Raw genomic sequence first — 16,172 nt, 5'->3', positions numbered from 1 at the left:
CCATAAATTAGAGGGTTAAATCTCCCCTACCATACCAGCACTCAAAATTTTGTTGAGTGAGAATGGGAAGACTGGTTGGGCAAAAAGGTCTTTTCTGACACAGAGCCAGGACAGATTCAACACAAGTCTTAGCCTCTTACCTGTCAGGTAATTCCCATTTACTCCTCCCCCATTTTGTGATGGCTACCTCAATAAACTCCTCTGTAGCCTGTGATGTCTCCCAATATCTCTTTTCCTGACTCATCCCTGAAGCTGTAGTGATTTTCTTTGTTGTTCCTCCTTTGGTCTGAGTGCTACCTCCTAAGTCTTCTTCCTCTAAGTTCCTTATAGATGCATCCTCTCTTTCCTTCAGGCTATATGGAAAGCTCAAAATGAAGAGAACTGAATAGGACTCAGATTCTCTTTTGTCTTGAATTGAGTGACTTGGTGGTGGGGGTGGGGTAGGAGAAGAGAGGGATGGGAGGTGAAGGGGAGGAGGTTGGGGAGGGGAAGAGGAGAAGGAAGGGGGGTTGAGATTGTTTCTGGCAAAGCAGGTGTTTGTAAAGAAATCAAATTAGTAAATCAATACCAGTCTAATCAGAGATCAGTGGTCATAGAATTTTTTTCAAAAACACAGCTTTATTGAGGTATATTTTACATATTATAAAGTTCATCCATTTCAAAGATTTTATTTTTAACTTTACTGAGTGCTGTAGCCATCATCCTAACTCAGTTTTAGAACATTTTGACCCCCAAATAAGATCCGGGATGCCTATTTACATTCAATTCCCCTTTTCACCTCCAGCCCTGCACAGCCACTAATCTACCTTCTCTCCATTCATTTGCCTTATGAACATTTTATATAAATGGAATCATATGAGATCTTGTGTGTCTGACTTTTTCACTTAGCATGCTTTGAGGTACATACTTTATGTCAGTTCAATCCTTTTTATTACTGAATAGTATTCCATTATTTGCATATATGGCAATTTTTTCTTCATCAATTGATAGACATGTGTGTTGTTTCCACTTTTTGGACATTAAAACAATGTTTCTATGGATATTTGTGTAAAAGTTTTGTGTGGATGTATATTTTTGATCATCTTTAGATACATAACCTAGGAGTGGAAGTAAATGTCACTTTTAGAGGAACTGCCAGACTGTTTAAAACTGGATGCACCATTTAACAATCCCACCAGCAATGTATGAGGGGTCCCATTTCTCCACATCCTTATTAACAGGTGGTATTTTCAGGATCACAGAATGTTAAAGATGGTAGAAAACTTGATTTCTCTAGCTTTTAAATAAAACTACAGTAAAGCACAGCTTTCAAAGTTAAATAGCACCTCTTTAGGTGGTTCCTTGAATCCAATGAGATTTTAAATACAAACACAGATTCTGAAATGGCAAGGAAGAATTTCTAAGAGGTAATCAATCATCCTGATGGTTTAGATGGAATATGCTTATATTTCTAAAAATATTATGATCAATATGAAAATTCCAAGAGATTTTACAGAACTCAGAAGACATGTGCACAGTCCACATGGAGCCTGGTATTGAGAGGTATTAGTTTAGAGCACAAAACTTTCCAGTAGATCTGTAGCCCAGATGAGAAGATAAATGTCATAAACAATTAAAAAATATAGAAGGAGAGCTTGGACTACGTAGCCCAGATCTGTTGGGTGACAAGTCAGTGGATCCCACTACTTGGGCTTCATCCACTGATAAGAAACACATTCTCTTGCTGTTCTCACTGAGCAAACACACAACAGCTAAATGAGGCACCTTGGTTCTTTGAAAGTAGAGGAATAAACATGGTATTTGGATGTATTTATGTTTATTGGCTAATATGAAATATATCCAGAGCACCAGAAACAAAACACAACTTTGTCAGTAGCCACACATGCATATGGCTCAAGATCTAACAAAATCTCTATAAATATCCAATTTACGATGGAAAAGTAATTAAAATTTACCTATATGCAATGTAAAACACCAAAGACCTTGGTAGTAAGGCAGGCAGGGAGTTAGAGGCATGAGAAATTACTTTCTCAGCACAGTAAGGCAGTGTGTTGGGGAGATGGAACTGCAGTATTGACACTCTTACCAAGTCTGGGTCTGAGAACCTTGGAGGAGAAAGTTGCTCTCCCAGACTTATCCCTGTCAAAATCCAAATCAAAATATACAGAGAGAAAAATACTGAACCAAAAAAAAAACAAAAAAAAAACAAAAAACAAAAAACCAAACTCATCCCCAGCAAACACCTCCACACTGTTACAAACAAAACAACTTTCTTTTGATAGTTCAAATATAGAGAACTCAACTATTATCTAGGCTTGGGGGTATGTTGAAAACAAGTCTCTTTTGGGCTTCCACCGACCAATAAACCCCAAGCAGAAAAGATACATGAAAGCAAGGTGCTGAAACAAAGATGGCTACACTTTAAAAGCAATGAAAAGAAAATCTTTAAAAAGCACTCTGGAGGAGCAAACACTTGAGTGTGACATTTGCCATGGCCAAACAGCAATTTTAAAGAAGAAATACATGCTTTACCTCACCTCGACCCAAAATACTTAAAAAGCAAAGTAAAGCTTCGTTGCCATTTCCCAATTGCCAACTCCAATTTTTCAACTTCAGAAAGAAAGTTAGAACCCCTACATGATTCTGGGTATGCCTTGGGATGGCCACACTGTTCATACCATAAGGACCTTGCTCCTGGCTGGCACAACAGTGAACTGAGCTAGCCCTAGCAACCAAGGCTGGTGTATTCATTGGTACAGGAAAAAGTCAGTGTTAAGAAGCTATTCAGGGCTGGGTATTCCAGGAAGTTTGTTGTGATAGTGTTTATACACCATTGGGGGATTCTGCTACATGGCTGCTGGCTTTTCTGCAATGATGTCCCCAGTGCCACTATAGTAACTGTACCATCCTAAAGCAGTTGTTAAGGGGAAGCCTTGAGCAGTAGAGAAAGTCCTGGACTGGGAATCAGGAAACCTGGGCCAGACTGACCTTTGGCGTGAAAAGCCATGTATATAACATGAGTTGGTTTTCTCTTCTTTGAAAGAGATATAATAGCCCCCAATTCAGGGGCTTGTGAGGATGAAATGAGACCATGAGTGTAAAAGAACTCTGTAAATTATGAAGTCTAGAACAGGCACAGTGAAGAAGCAGGACTATGTCATCTGATCTTTATATTATTGCTATTACCATGTTTTAATTACTAGCTTTCCTGTAGAGCAGCAGTGTTGACTTGGACTTGAACCACTGCCAGCGACATGGTGACCTTTGAAGACCTAAGGCCTGCTGAAGCTGAACTGAATCATCTTCTGTTTGGGTACCAGTTCTTACCCTATAAGATGTAGACATGGCTAATAAAGCCAGTGAGAAGTACCCCAGACAGAAAAGAACAGAGAACCCAAAGGCCAAGGCCTAAGTCCTTAACTCATACATATTTGCTAATACCTGTGTGAGGCCAGGCTGCTTGGTGCAGGCTTGTAATTCAATTGCTTCTAATCCCCAGTCCAGTACAATGGAGCCTTTCCACTTTTTCCCAGGGTGCTTTTTAGCACACTGATCAATGGGTTGTCCCAATGCTCCCCAGAATGGGAGCATTCTTTCGACATGGCTTGTACCTCATGATGAAGTGCACATGCTGCCTTATGCACTTAATTAACCAACAAATATTTGTGCAGCAGGAACTAACTATACAGGCTTCAGAAAGATAACCAAATAATAAAGAATAATACAGCTTCCAAGAAGCTTGTTCCTCCCTGGTCCTGAGATGTATAGATAGGAGCTAAAGCAAAAACACTTCAGGAAGAATCAAATGGTAAGGGGTGGTGGGAGAGCTGGGATCGAATTAGTAACATGCCAGTAGAAAGGGGGAAGTGGGGCTCCTTTCATCTCCACACTTCGCTGCCCCTAAACGGATTAGGGGGTGTATCTGGGGTGCTGGGGGGTAGTTTGGGGGAAATCCAGAAGGAAAGTTATGTTAGCACAGAAATATTCCGTAAGGCAAAACCCAGCCCTGCTCCCTGCTGGAGGTGGAGCGTTATAGCACCTCAAATAAAGGGTGAGGCCTGGGAGATCCACAAAAAAAAAAAGAGAGAAAAGCAAAACAAAATCAAATAAAAACTCCATCTCTGATGCAGATCACATCATGTGCTATTTTTCAATGGAAGACTTCCTCAGCACCACTTAAAAAACTATGCGGCCTGGTGCATTTCCTGGTAGTGGGGATGAAGGGCCTTAATCTCCTAAGTCTCTTTCCTATACTCCTTAGTGATCTTTTAAGGGCTATTTAGGCAGTGGAGAGAAGTAACCATTGCCCTCCAACACCTTTGTCTATCCCTCTGCTAGAGTCAAGAGCAGTGTCTGCTCTATTTGCCCTTCTTGGTCTCTGCTCTCAGCCATGGTATCCACACTTGGGTCTAGGGGTGGGTATATGGGCCAGGCTGCCTTTTCCAAATATGAATTGCTTTGTGTAAGTTACTACTCCTGTCTGGGCCTCAATTTCCTCATCTTTAAATTAGACAAAATGTATGAATAAACATTTTTTAGACTGTAGATCACTGAAATGTTATGATTGACAGATTTGCTCAAACATCTGCAATCTACCTAGGGTAGGCTTTTAAAGATGGTATAATTGGCCCCCTCCAACCTCCACAAAAAGTTAAAGTCTCAAGGCTTCCCTATACTAAGATCAGAGACTCTTAAATTGAACTGAGAAATGTGGGGCGGGGGCAAGTAGGATGGATGTTCCTACCGGCTCCAGCTTTTATCCCTTTTCTTCGCAGCCCAGGAGCAAAAGGAGATAAGAGACAGGTGGAAAGAATCTTGTCTGACCTTGCACCCCTTCTTTTTGACCTCTTCACAGTCAGTGCTGAATGAAAAGTCTCTTAGCTTCCCACTGGGGTCAGCCCGGGCAGAGAATGTACATCCTGGCTGCTTGAAGGGTGGGGTGGCGGAGCTACTAGGCAGGGAAGAGGATAGGTGTGGTATGGTGGGAAAGGCCATTTCCTCATTTACAGAGGGTGCCAAAAACTGTGTACGCATTTTAAGGAAGGAAAACTGTATTTAAATTGTATTACTCAATATATACCAATAACAAAAGATGAATACAAGTCACATTTGACTTCTGCAAATACAAGAGATGCTCAAAGTGGTTACCATCAGTGTCCAGACACTTCTGATTATGGCAAACGACTGCTTGAGAAACACTGACCAAAGTGTCTACTTGTATACATTTTTTTGGCACCCCCGATACATCCAGGTATAAGGGCCTTACTTGTCTCTCCACCATTTTTACTACCAAAGAGAGCTGTTTTCTGGATGCCAGAAAACCAAAATACTCTTATTCCAAAACACTATTTTACAGAAAATGAAGATTTCAAGATATTGGAGAGCCCCCTAACCTTGCTATTTACCCCTGCATCACTAAGTAAGGCCAGTTACTTTCCATCTCTGGGCCTCAGTTTCCTCACCTACAAACTGGGGATTGTAATCCATACCTTACCCACCTTAGGGTCTGTGTAAAGACCCAATGAGATGATGGCTGTGAATGAACATTGCAAACTGTAAAGTGCAGTACCATATATGTAGTAAATTCCAGCTTTCCCATACCAAGATAACAGAGCCCTATTTCCAATCTTGATTATTATAAATTAAGTCACATCCGATATTCTGGACTATATAGGCTGCTCCCAAAAAAGAAGACAGTTGCTCCACTCAACTGAGCACATTTTCCTTCCAAATCTGACCCACTTGGAGGGAGTGGGCATCAGCCCAAGTGGCCCATTATGGAGATAAGGTAGACTTAAAAACAATCCGTAATGTCCACATTCTGAGCCCTGAGTTTCTCTGCGCCATCAGTCATGGAGAAAGACGTTCCATTTCTTTCTGAGAAGCTTTAAAACTGGTGGTGAAGGATTAGAAATTGATTGTTTTTTCTCTAAACCAAGAAAGCACCAATGTTCTCTGAGCTGTCCTTAGGGTCAGGCCTCATTGGAAACCTTAGGTCCTGAGTGTCCCCCTCATAGATCCCAGGAACTTCACTGTAACCACAAAGACCAAAGCTCTGAGCTCTCAGTTTGGCCCTGGGGATCTAGATATTCAACCTTAGGCTTCAGAAGACCAGGAAAAAGGAGGTACAAAAGAGGCAATAGTAGAAAAGAAATAAAAATGAAAGGAACTTTAGAAAGCACCATTTTAAAGATTAAAAAGACACTGAGTTGACTCCCCACTAAAGAAGGGTACAGACCTATTATGTATGTGGGGAGAAAGACCCTGGCAAATGGGCTAGGTCCAGAGCTGTCACAGTCACGGATATCTATGAAATGAATGGAGAATAAAAGTGTCAATCCTCACCCAAGGTGTGTGTGTGTGTGTGTGTGTGTGTGTGTGTGTGTGTGTGTGTGTGTGTGTTAGGGAAGGGAGCAGTGCAGAGGATCTAAAGCAGGGAGGGTTTGATTTTTGTCCCTCACCCAAGGTGTGTGTGTGTGTGTGTGTGTGTGTGTGTGTGTTAGGGAAGGGAGAAGTGCAGAGGATCTAAAGCGGGGAGGGTTTGATTTTGTCCCTAAAGTGCTAGGTGGCTATATCAATAGAGTACCGAGAGGCCATTTTTTCAGGTCCACCCGATCAAAGATGCAGGCAGTAAAACTCTACCCCATTCATTGTCACTCCCGTCTTCTCTATAATCAAGCTGAACTAGGAACATCCCTGGTAGCCCCAGCGCTGGGGAATCCAGCTCTCCAGGCTAGCTAGAATAGTGAAGCATGAAATGACACAAGTCAGTCTTAGGAAAATAGTGAAGAATTAGTTCTCTGGTGGAATGGGATAGGATGTGTCCCATTTGTAGAGTACTGGCTGTTGTGGACACAACATCCCAGGCCCCTGCTGCTTCTGGGGTACAAGAACAAGGCAGAAAAGTCCAGGGAGAATGACGGGGCAAGGCTGCCAGGAGCCCAAGAGACCTAGGGAGGGAGCAGAGCAAGTTAGAAACCCGTGGGGCAATCTCACTAGCTCCCTATTCTCTCCATCCCTCAAAAAAATGGTTTTGGCCAATGATAGTTCTACCCTATTCTACACTGGTGAGACCATTCCTCATGAAACTGGGCTCAATTCTAAGCTCCACATATTTTACAGGAACGAAAAGTGGTACTTTCCAGAGAGGAGATGCTATCTTCAGACTTCTTCAAGGCTATCACAAGGCAGGGGAAGCAGATGAGGTCTGTGCGGCCCAAGGAACAGAGCCAGGACCCACTGGTGAGTACTATAGGGAGACAAAGTTTTTCTTTACATTGAGGTCAAATTCACCAGTCAGAGTTTGAATACACATTGGGCAGTAGTGAGCTCACTGACATTGCAAGTATGTCTGCAAGAATTACACAAAATTTGGTGGAAATGTTATAAAAGGGACTCAAGCATGGATTGGAGTACTTGGAGGGTAAGTTGGACTAGGTGACCTTGAAGGTATCTAGGCTGACTGCTTTAATAGCCATCTTGGCTTTCATCTGCATATGCTCACATTTTCCTAGGTAGGGTGTAGGGAGGAGGGTGTGATTGAGGGACCTGGACAATACCTCAGCTTGAGAAATACAGAAATGGATGGTGAAAGGTAGTTGGTTAGTTGAAAAGTAGGAAACTACCCACCCTGCTGCCTCACACTACTTAAGCCTTTGAGAAAGCAACATTGGCTATGGAATAGCTAGCTGCATTGATAGAGTTGGACAAGCTCTGGACTAGAGCTCCCAAACCTGGGTTGCAGCCCAGTTCTGCCACTGATTTGCTCTGGGACTGTGACTTTGAGCAAATCACTTTCTCTGTGTCTCAGTTCCTGCCTCTACAAAATGAGGCTAATAAACCTTGACCTGCTCACCATAAAGGGATATTATAAAGATGCAATGAGTAGTGGACATGAAAGGATGTGTAAATTGTGACTGAGGGTGACAGAAGGAAAGAGAAACTAACATGGTTTCAATATCTCTAATGCATCAGATATTGTAAAAGGCACTTGCACATGCATTTCTCATTCGACTCTGACAAGAACTTAAGAGGTGAGCAGTGCTTTCCAGACTTTCCAGATGAAGGACCTGAGGCTCAGAGAGGTAAAGGGATTTACACAATGTTCACATAGCTATTAATGAATGGAGATAGTTTTGAAATATAGGGCTCCCAGATGCCAAGGCCTGTGTATTTTTCTACTGGGCCATCGTGCTTGTACACACAAGGGGATATAACTGAATAACTAATTATTAGATAATGGGGCACTGAGAGAGCTTGCCAAAGGCTGAGATAGTGAGCCTGGTGTCATGTCAACCCAGCTACTTCCTTGACAAATGGAGGCCCAGAAATGTGATTTCTGACTGGCTCAAAAGATTAGCATCACCACTGTTGCCCTTCCATCCATCAGTGTTCTTAGCTTCCTGTTCCTCTAGTGCTAGCCCTACTGAATAACATTACTCCATAGGATTCCTTGGGGGTGGTCCCCAATTTCTGGTCCTTCTTCCCCACCTTTCCAGCTCACCTCAGTAGAGTTAAGGGCTGGGGACTTCAAAGGGCACATTGAGTTCCAGCCTGTCTCCAGAGCTTTCAGCTGTGTTACCCCCCAGGGTCTCAGCTCCAGTATTGGAGGCAGAGCTGGAAAACTTTTGCAGGTCCAGCTCTGTGCATTCGATGGGAGTGTGGACCCAGTGGGAGTGGCTCTCTGAGGCGCAGGAGGCCATGGTAAAAGACTCTTGGGTGGGGAAGCCACGAGTCGAGCTGCTGTCGTCATCCAGGATGGGGTTAAGTGGCTGGATCTCAAAGATGCTTTCACTCAGTGGGGACTCAGGACTGGTCTCCCGGCCAGGTGGCATGGGGAAGAGAGATTCCTCCTCCGCTGCCTCGTCAGCCTCAAACTGCAGCGAACCTCCTGCAACTCGAAGCAGAAAGCCACTGGGTCACCCAAAGGCAGAGGCTTCTCTCAGCAGGGCACCTGGTCCTGAGTACAAGATAAGGAAGGTTCTGGGAGCTAGTGCTCCCCTTCCCCTCCCTGGGGACCAGGGCACCTAGCACCAGGCTGAGGTGACACAGTTGAGAAACACACTTACATTGAGGTATCATATTGAGGCTACCTGGTGGTGAAGAAGGGAAAAGAGTCAATGTCTCCAGAGAAAGAAACCCTTTGTGGGAAGTAGGGTTTCAACACCCAACCCAAATCATCTTCATCTTCTGGTGTTATGCTTGTATATATGTTATGTTATATGGTAAAAAGCACTCTGCAGATAAAATTATGATTATGGACCTTAAAATAGACAGATTACCATGGATTATCCAGGTGGACCCAATGTAACTGCATGTGTCCTTCAAAGTGGAAGAGAGAGGCAGAAGAATCAGAGAGAGTGTTAGAGAGATATGTCATCAAAAGGACTCAACCCACCATTGTTAGTTTTGAAAATGAAACAGAGTGATGAGCCAAAGAATGTGGGTGGTCTCCAGAAATTGGGAACGATGCTCAGCTGATAGCAAGGAAATGGGACCTCAGCCATATAAAGGCAAGGAACTGAATCCTTCCATGTTCCTTAATGATCAAGGAAATGGATTGTACCCTGGAGCTTCCAGAAAGAAATAAAGCCCTTCCAACACCTTGATTTCACCTTTTGAGACTCTAAGCAGAGATTCAGCTGAGCCTACAAAGCTTCTGATCTATGGAAATGGTGAGATGACAAATGGGTGTTATTTTAAGCCATCAGATTTGTGGTAATTTGTTACCACGGTGAGAGAATAGTAATACATTCTTCATGCCTACGTTTGATTCCACATCAAGTTAAAACTAAGAGCCTACGGGATGTGTGTTTGCTTGACTTCCACATTGTGCTTGTGGCTTTGTGTGTGTGTGTGTGTGTGTGTGTGTGTTTTAATTTATAACTCATTGCCAGAGCTTAAAATGATTTCATACAAAAATCCAGATTTTTGGCTTCTCTTGAAAATCCAGATCTTGAAACATTGAATATTCTCACCTGATAACAAACATCTGGAGCTAAGTAGTAGAGTCCCCATTTGACAGGAGATGAACTCTTCACTTTCACACAGTCCCTACTCCTTCCTGTTGCACCTTACGTTGGATCTATTTCATGCACTAATCTTGCCTATACAACTCCAGTATGCATGTAAGTCAGTGACTCCTGATAAACACCTTCCTCAAATGAGAAAATTTCTAACCCTCTTTCCCCTATGGAGACCCTGGGGGAGCTATCTGCTCTCATATCCCCCAAAAAGCATACTACATTATTATCTTGAGGACAGAGGAAAATCATATAAGGGTTATCCATTTCTCCTCTTCTGAGTCAAGAAGAGGGAGACAGGCAGCTCTCAGATGGTGCCTTATCTTTCTGTGCCCTGGGGCTCAAATGCTTCATTGCCCATGTTTCACACCCATGCCAAAGGACTGGGCAACAGCTCTTATCTGAGAAACTGACCTCCAAAGTCAGAACCACAATATTCCAAAGAGTAGAGGAGAGAGAAGTAGAGTTTGATAAAAGTCATGAAGGGACTGCTCATTAGTACATAAAAGTCTTGTGTGCCTGAAGCCCATGAAATGCTAGATTCATCTCCAGTTAAGCCGGGGTACAGTGAAACATACTGTTAGGCTTTTTGAAGATCATCTGGCAGGCCCTATAGTCAAAATCACCAACGTAGATCTATATAACAGGGATCTTCTTATACCAATAAAGACAGGTAAAAGTTGTGTATCTAGTGGGCTGAGGAGGAGTCCTGAGCATCCCTGTATCTAGTAAACTTTATCCTCCCTCTTCCTTACTAAATCAACATCATTCACTAGCCTGTGTTCCTGTTTTGGTGTTTCTGCCTACCTTTCCGTTCCCTGATGGCACTTAAGCTGTACTGAGCCTCAGTACTCTTGGGTGGAGTTCTAACACCTTGCCTGGTTCTAGCCAGCCACTATCCCACCTCTCCCATCTTTGCCCTTAGTGACATGGACATTCTGTCTCACATTCTTGGCTGATGGCTGAAGGTGTGCTGAAAACAACTCACAATATTGTTCCCAACTTAAATATGACATTCTAGAATTTCACATGGCCATCTCCTAGGGACTGGGCGAGACCTCTTTGAAAATCATTATTTTTTGGGGGAAAAAAGTCTAAGTTTGTCAACTCCACTGGACACTGGGCTCTTAGTTACCCATATCTGGATTATTACTATACTAAATACAGTTACGCAAGACCTCACCCACTTTTATTACAATCATATCTCAAATCCATTTAGCCTTGCTTCATTCCTGACATGTTCCCGAATCTGTACCTATTAGTAGAAATGAAAAAAATTGGAAAAGAACTTAGAAACCAACTAATCCAACACAATCTATCATTTTAAAGATTAGGGAAAAAGAGGCCCAGATAAGCTAGATGACTTGTTTAAAGTTACACAGTGAACCCAGGCCTGCAGATTCCTTTCCCAAGGATTTTCCCATTATGCTGTATTCCTTTATGAATCCCTATACCTTAATGAAGCAGGTTCCAATAGCCTCAGTCATCTCTGAAGTCCCATGCTTCCTATTGCCAGCCCAAGATAGTCCACCCCTGGGGTTTTCCAGAAGTGTGGAAGGCCTATTAAATCTCAGCCCCAGAAAATTCATCTATTCTGCTAATCAGAGCCTTGTTCCTGATTCACGTAATGTGCAAAGCATCTACCCTTACCATGCTGGCAATGTGTGTTGAAGAACTGCTTGCAGTAGAGGAAGAAGAGCCCCAGGAAGGCCAGGGTAAACACCACGAGCAGACTGCTCATCAGTACAAGTGTGGCCTCCTGAGGGGGCACTGTGGGTACATCTGCCTTCACTAAGCTCAACTGGAAGGCACCTGTGAGACAAGAAAGTGGGGGAGGTCAGTCAGTGTGGGCAGTCAATAGTCACCTTGACACTAGGCCTGGTCTTCCTCAAGCCATCACCCTCTCCCTAGGGCCTTCCCCAATTAGGGCGGCTAAGCTGCTTTTACTTCTTTGTAGAGCAGGCAAAAGCATAAAGAACAAAGCAGAGAAACTGGCATATACTGCTGGTATGGTAGGAATTAGTACAGTAATTTGAAGATGCACAAATCTTGTGGTCTTTCCATGTCACATCTAGTTATATAACCTAGAGAAGTGGAAACAAACTAAAATGTTCATGATTAGGGCACAGGATAAATAAATTACGGTATAATCCTATGATGTAATATTATTATATAGCGCTTAAAACACCTGCATGGATTAACATAAATAATGCAGAGGGAAAAGCAAATTGGAGAGAAAGCATATAGCTGGATATCATTTATATAAAACGTTACAAAATATAAACTAATAGAATGTCTTTCCTATGAATATATACATAATATGTATATCACAAAAGAATACAAGTATTAATTAAAACATGGGTTGACAATATGGCAGAGTCACAGTGCTCAGCAATAATTCAAACGGTTCCCTGCATATTCTATATACCCTTGTGGTAAGGCCATCAGAGTACTTCTGGCCTAAGGACTATAAGTGGAAGTAATGTGTGTCACTTGCAGACTGAAGTAGTTAAGAGCCAGTATGCCTTCTCCATCTCTTCCCCTGTCCCATTAACCTGGAAGCCACATGGTCTAAATGGTGTAGTCACAAGATGAAGGAAGGTCTTTGTATAGTGCAAAACAAACTTTTATTGTATCATATCACTGAAATTTGTGGGTTTGTTATTGTAGCATAGCCTACTAACAAGATACATACAATTTCATGATAGTGATTACTTGTGGGGAGGTAGGAAAAGAATGGAACTCAGGATGAAAAAAGGAATTCCATTAAACCTGTGGAATCTTTGTTATTTTTTTAAAAATCTGAAGCAAATATGCAAAATGTTAAGGTTTATTAATTATGGGTGTTGTGTAACTGATCATTTTTATTTTTATATTTCCTGCATTTAAAATCTTTCTACATATTTGAAATATTTTATATTTTAGGATTTAAAAGACACCAATAATTTAAAAAGAATACATGAGTAGATATATAGATAGTAGATCGATAAAAATTACAGACAGACAGATAAATGGGCAGTGAAATAGGTATAGACTAGATCCTAGTATTTCAGTGAGACTTTTACTAGTTCTAACCATTAGGGACTCCTATAAACCTCATAGCATCATTGTCATCATCATCACCATCCACAAGTACACACGTTATAATTTATAAGGTGTTTTCTACATCTATTATTTCATTAGGCCTACCCAACCATCCTATAAGGTATGAAAAACAATGATTGTCATGACTTAGTACTTTTTTTTTCAGATGAGAGGAATGAGGTTCAATAAATTTCAATGATTTGCAGAGGGTTACAGATAATACATTGTGAAACCAGGATTCAAATCTGATTCCTTTGCCAATCTACTCCACAGAAAGGAGTATGAGGGGGTAAGTCTTTACTACCCTGTCTTGCTACCACCCAATGGGTTGGGGAGGAAAAATGAGAAGAGAACTAGATACACACATTGAACCTCAGAAGTGGGGGTCTGCTTCGTGCACGGGATGCACTCTTGATCCTGCACACCTCCAATGCGTGTCTTTTGGTAGAACCTGTGGTCAGAGCAACAAGGGATGGCAAGGTGATCAATCAATGCCCTTGGACAGGTCCTTCCTGAGACCATAGGCTTCTAAGAGTCTTGCTCTCCTGGAAGCCAACACTCACCACCACACCTCGTGAGTTCTCTGCCTCTATGTCTGATTCTGACTCAGAGTCCCAGACACTCCAACTCTTCCCCCATTCACCACACCCTACAGACAAAAGGGAAACTAATCTCACAAAAGAGGGGAGCACTGCTTTGACAGTGCTACTCTCTTTTAGGTCTACAGTGAAATTTGCCTTGAATCTTGGGCCTGGGCTAAGCATGCCAGCATGCCCATAAAGCTGCTGAGTACTCATCTATGACTGACTATGTGCTAGGCACTTTATAGGGGCATCCTGGGAAGACACTGCTTCTTCCTCATAGGAGTTTAAACTATCATGATACAGAGTTAGAATATTTCAAGTAGGCTGAGAGTGATAAGGTTGAGAGAGAACTCCAAGGCCTAGAGAAGGCCCAGAAGAGCTTGGTTTCATAAAGTGGGCTCACCTGGGCAGACAGTCCCCACAGACAGCATTAGAGGTAGCTGTGCAGTTGGTTTTCTGGAAGCGATTGATGACAGCACAGGTGATGCAAATCTGACATCGATGGTGGCCCCAGCTGCTTTTGTATCTGCGGGGAGGGCAGGCTGTGCAGTATGCATCTCCACCCTCTCCATAGCCACAATCCTGCAGAGAAATGGGAGTTACTAACACTGCTTTACAGGAACTCGGAGAGAGTATCAGACATGGGACAAGTAGACATTATACAGAGTAGTGTTTCACAAACTGCAAGTTGCAACCCATTACCAAGTCATGAAATCAATTTAGTAGGTTGCAACGAGCATTGAAAATTCAAATAGGACAAAATAAAACAATGGTATCAAATACCAGAGTGCATATGTAGCATATATGAAAGCTAGGTATTTACACCAGTCAGCGTAGGATAGGTTATGCTATGGCAAAAAGCAAACTTCAAATCTCAGTGTCTTAAAGCAACAAATGTTATGTGGGGAAAGAACCCCAGAAAGCAGTTTCCAGGCTCTCAGCCTCACATAGAAAGGTGCTGGCTCAGGTAGTAAGTGGCCATCAACTGTGATTGGATGGCTATCAGCTGTGGCTAGTTGGCTGTCAGCTGTAACCAGTGAGCCATTGGCCACTAATATAACTGCCGTGGCTACGCTAGCAGAAAAAATGGGGGCTACCAAGAAGATGGTGGCTGGGCTGGCAAGCGAGGATTGCAGTTAGCACGGAGGAATGTGGGTTGCAGATTGCAGAGAAGTGGACAGCAGGTTGCGAACAGTGTGGCTCCTGCTTCCTGTTCCTCCAGCCCAGCCGCCAGCGAGAATATATTGGTTTGACTCCCCTATCTATGGCCCCGTGGGTGTTCCTTTTTGGCCTCACCATGTCCTGCGTTCTTATGTGGGGAGCGGGACCAGAGACCCCGCCTGACACCCTCCATGACATGTTTTTTTCCCATTCACATTATTTGCCTACCACGGGTTTACTGGGGGCTGGGCATTATATTTTCCTCATTGGGTTACCCAGGGTGACAGAGGCTTCATCTTTGTGCTGCCATGATTGGAGCACCAGGGAAAAGGTAACATTGTAAACTGTGCACTGGCTCTTCCTATTTCACTTTGCTTACATATCCTTGACCACACATATCATTAGTAATTACAAAAGTAAAAGAAAGTGCAATTCTACAATGTGCCAGAAGGTGGGGAGCTGGAAATATTTGACAAATAGCTGTAATCACTACCTACCTCAGTATTGTTTTGTAAATCTTTTACAGATAAAATATATGTAAATATATGTTGGACTGTAATGAAAAATATATTTCTTACTCTTGGTAATGGTCAAAAATGTTTGAATGCCAATGGTATAGTGGAGAGATGAGTAATCCAGCTGGCTCTTGTTTCAGGTCTTGTATTGACTCAGTGGCTCTGGCTAGCCCCTCCCCACTTATGAGAATCAGAGGAGATTGAAATAGATGGTTTCTAAATATTCTTCCAGCTCTGAAATTCTAAGCTAGGAGCAAGGCTCCCGCCGGATATGTTATAGCTTTTTCTCAAAGACACAATTTTAGTTATCAATGGATATTAGCTATTTAGTAGTTGTGGCAGAAACTGATTCGTTGTTCACCAAACTCATTCTCCTTTAAACCTGTACCTACCATAGCCAGTATTCCCTGATCCCACTGCAGTTACGTAGAGCCATGTGCCTAATTTCTAGCCAATGGAATAAAATTATGTATGCCTCTCCCAGGTCTGGCCCTCACAAAATGCCTGTTTTTATGCTTTATACTTTATTTTATATGTAAAATATACTTAATTTTCTTTATACTTTGATTTTATGGTGCATAGGGACACCCAGGATGATGCTGAAATCAATGTATTAAAAATGACAGACAAGACAATGGAGGAGGTGGTAGCTCCAAGTTTTAATTTCCTCACAGAAACACAGAAAAGCAAGCAGAAACTGTCAGAATCAATGTTGTCAGAACTCTTGGAAACAGTCAAGGGTTACAGAAATGAAGCTAATGTTGAATCAAGAAAAAGGCAACTTGAAAATGATAGGAAAGGTTTTT

The 16,172-nt window shown here is 42.4% G+C and overlaps 1 protein-coding gene across 1 annotated transcript in view; it reads right to left on the bottom strand.

Annotated features, from left to right (window-relative positions):
• Positions 1–8,513: 8,513 nt before the first annotated feature.
• The window catches only part of EDA2R (ectodysplasin A2 receptor), a gene marked incomplete at its 3' end in the record, with an annotated part of 40,761 nt that continues 33,102 nt past the window's right edge, over positions 8,514–16,172 (bottom strand). The window contains exons 4-7 of the mRNA XM_081042883.1: positions 14,094–14,272; positions 13,472–13,557; positions 11,673–11,834; positions 8,514–8,890 (exon numbers count right to left, since the gene is read on the bottom strand). Of these exons, the coding sequence (XP_080899009.1) occupies positions 8,514–8,890; positions 11,673–11,834; positions 13,472–13,557; positions 14,094–14,272 (804 nt within the window). The remainder of the gene's footprint in view (positions 8,891–11,672; positions 11,835–13,471; positions 13,558–14,093; positions 14,273–16,172) is intronic.

Source organism: Rhinolophus hipposideros (assembly GCF_964194185.1).
Source record: "Rhinolophus hipposideros genome assembly, chromosome: X".
NCBI classification, from domain to species: domain Eukaryota; kingdom Metazoa; phylum Chordata; class Mammalia; order Chiroptera; family Rhinolophidae; genus Rhinolophus; species Rhinolophus hipposideros.
This window is presented reverse-complemented; position numbering and strand designations above follow the sequence as displayed.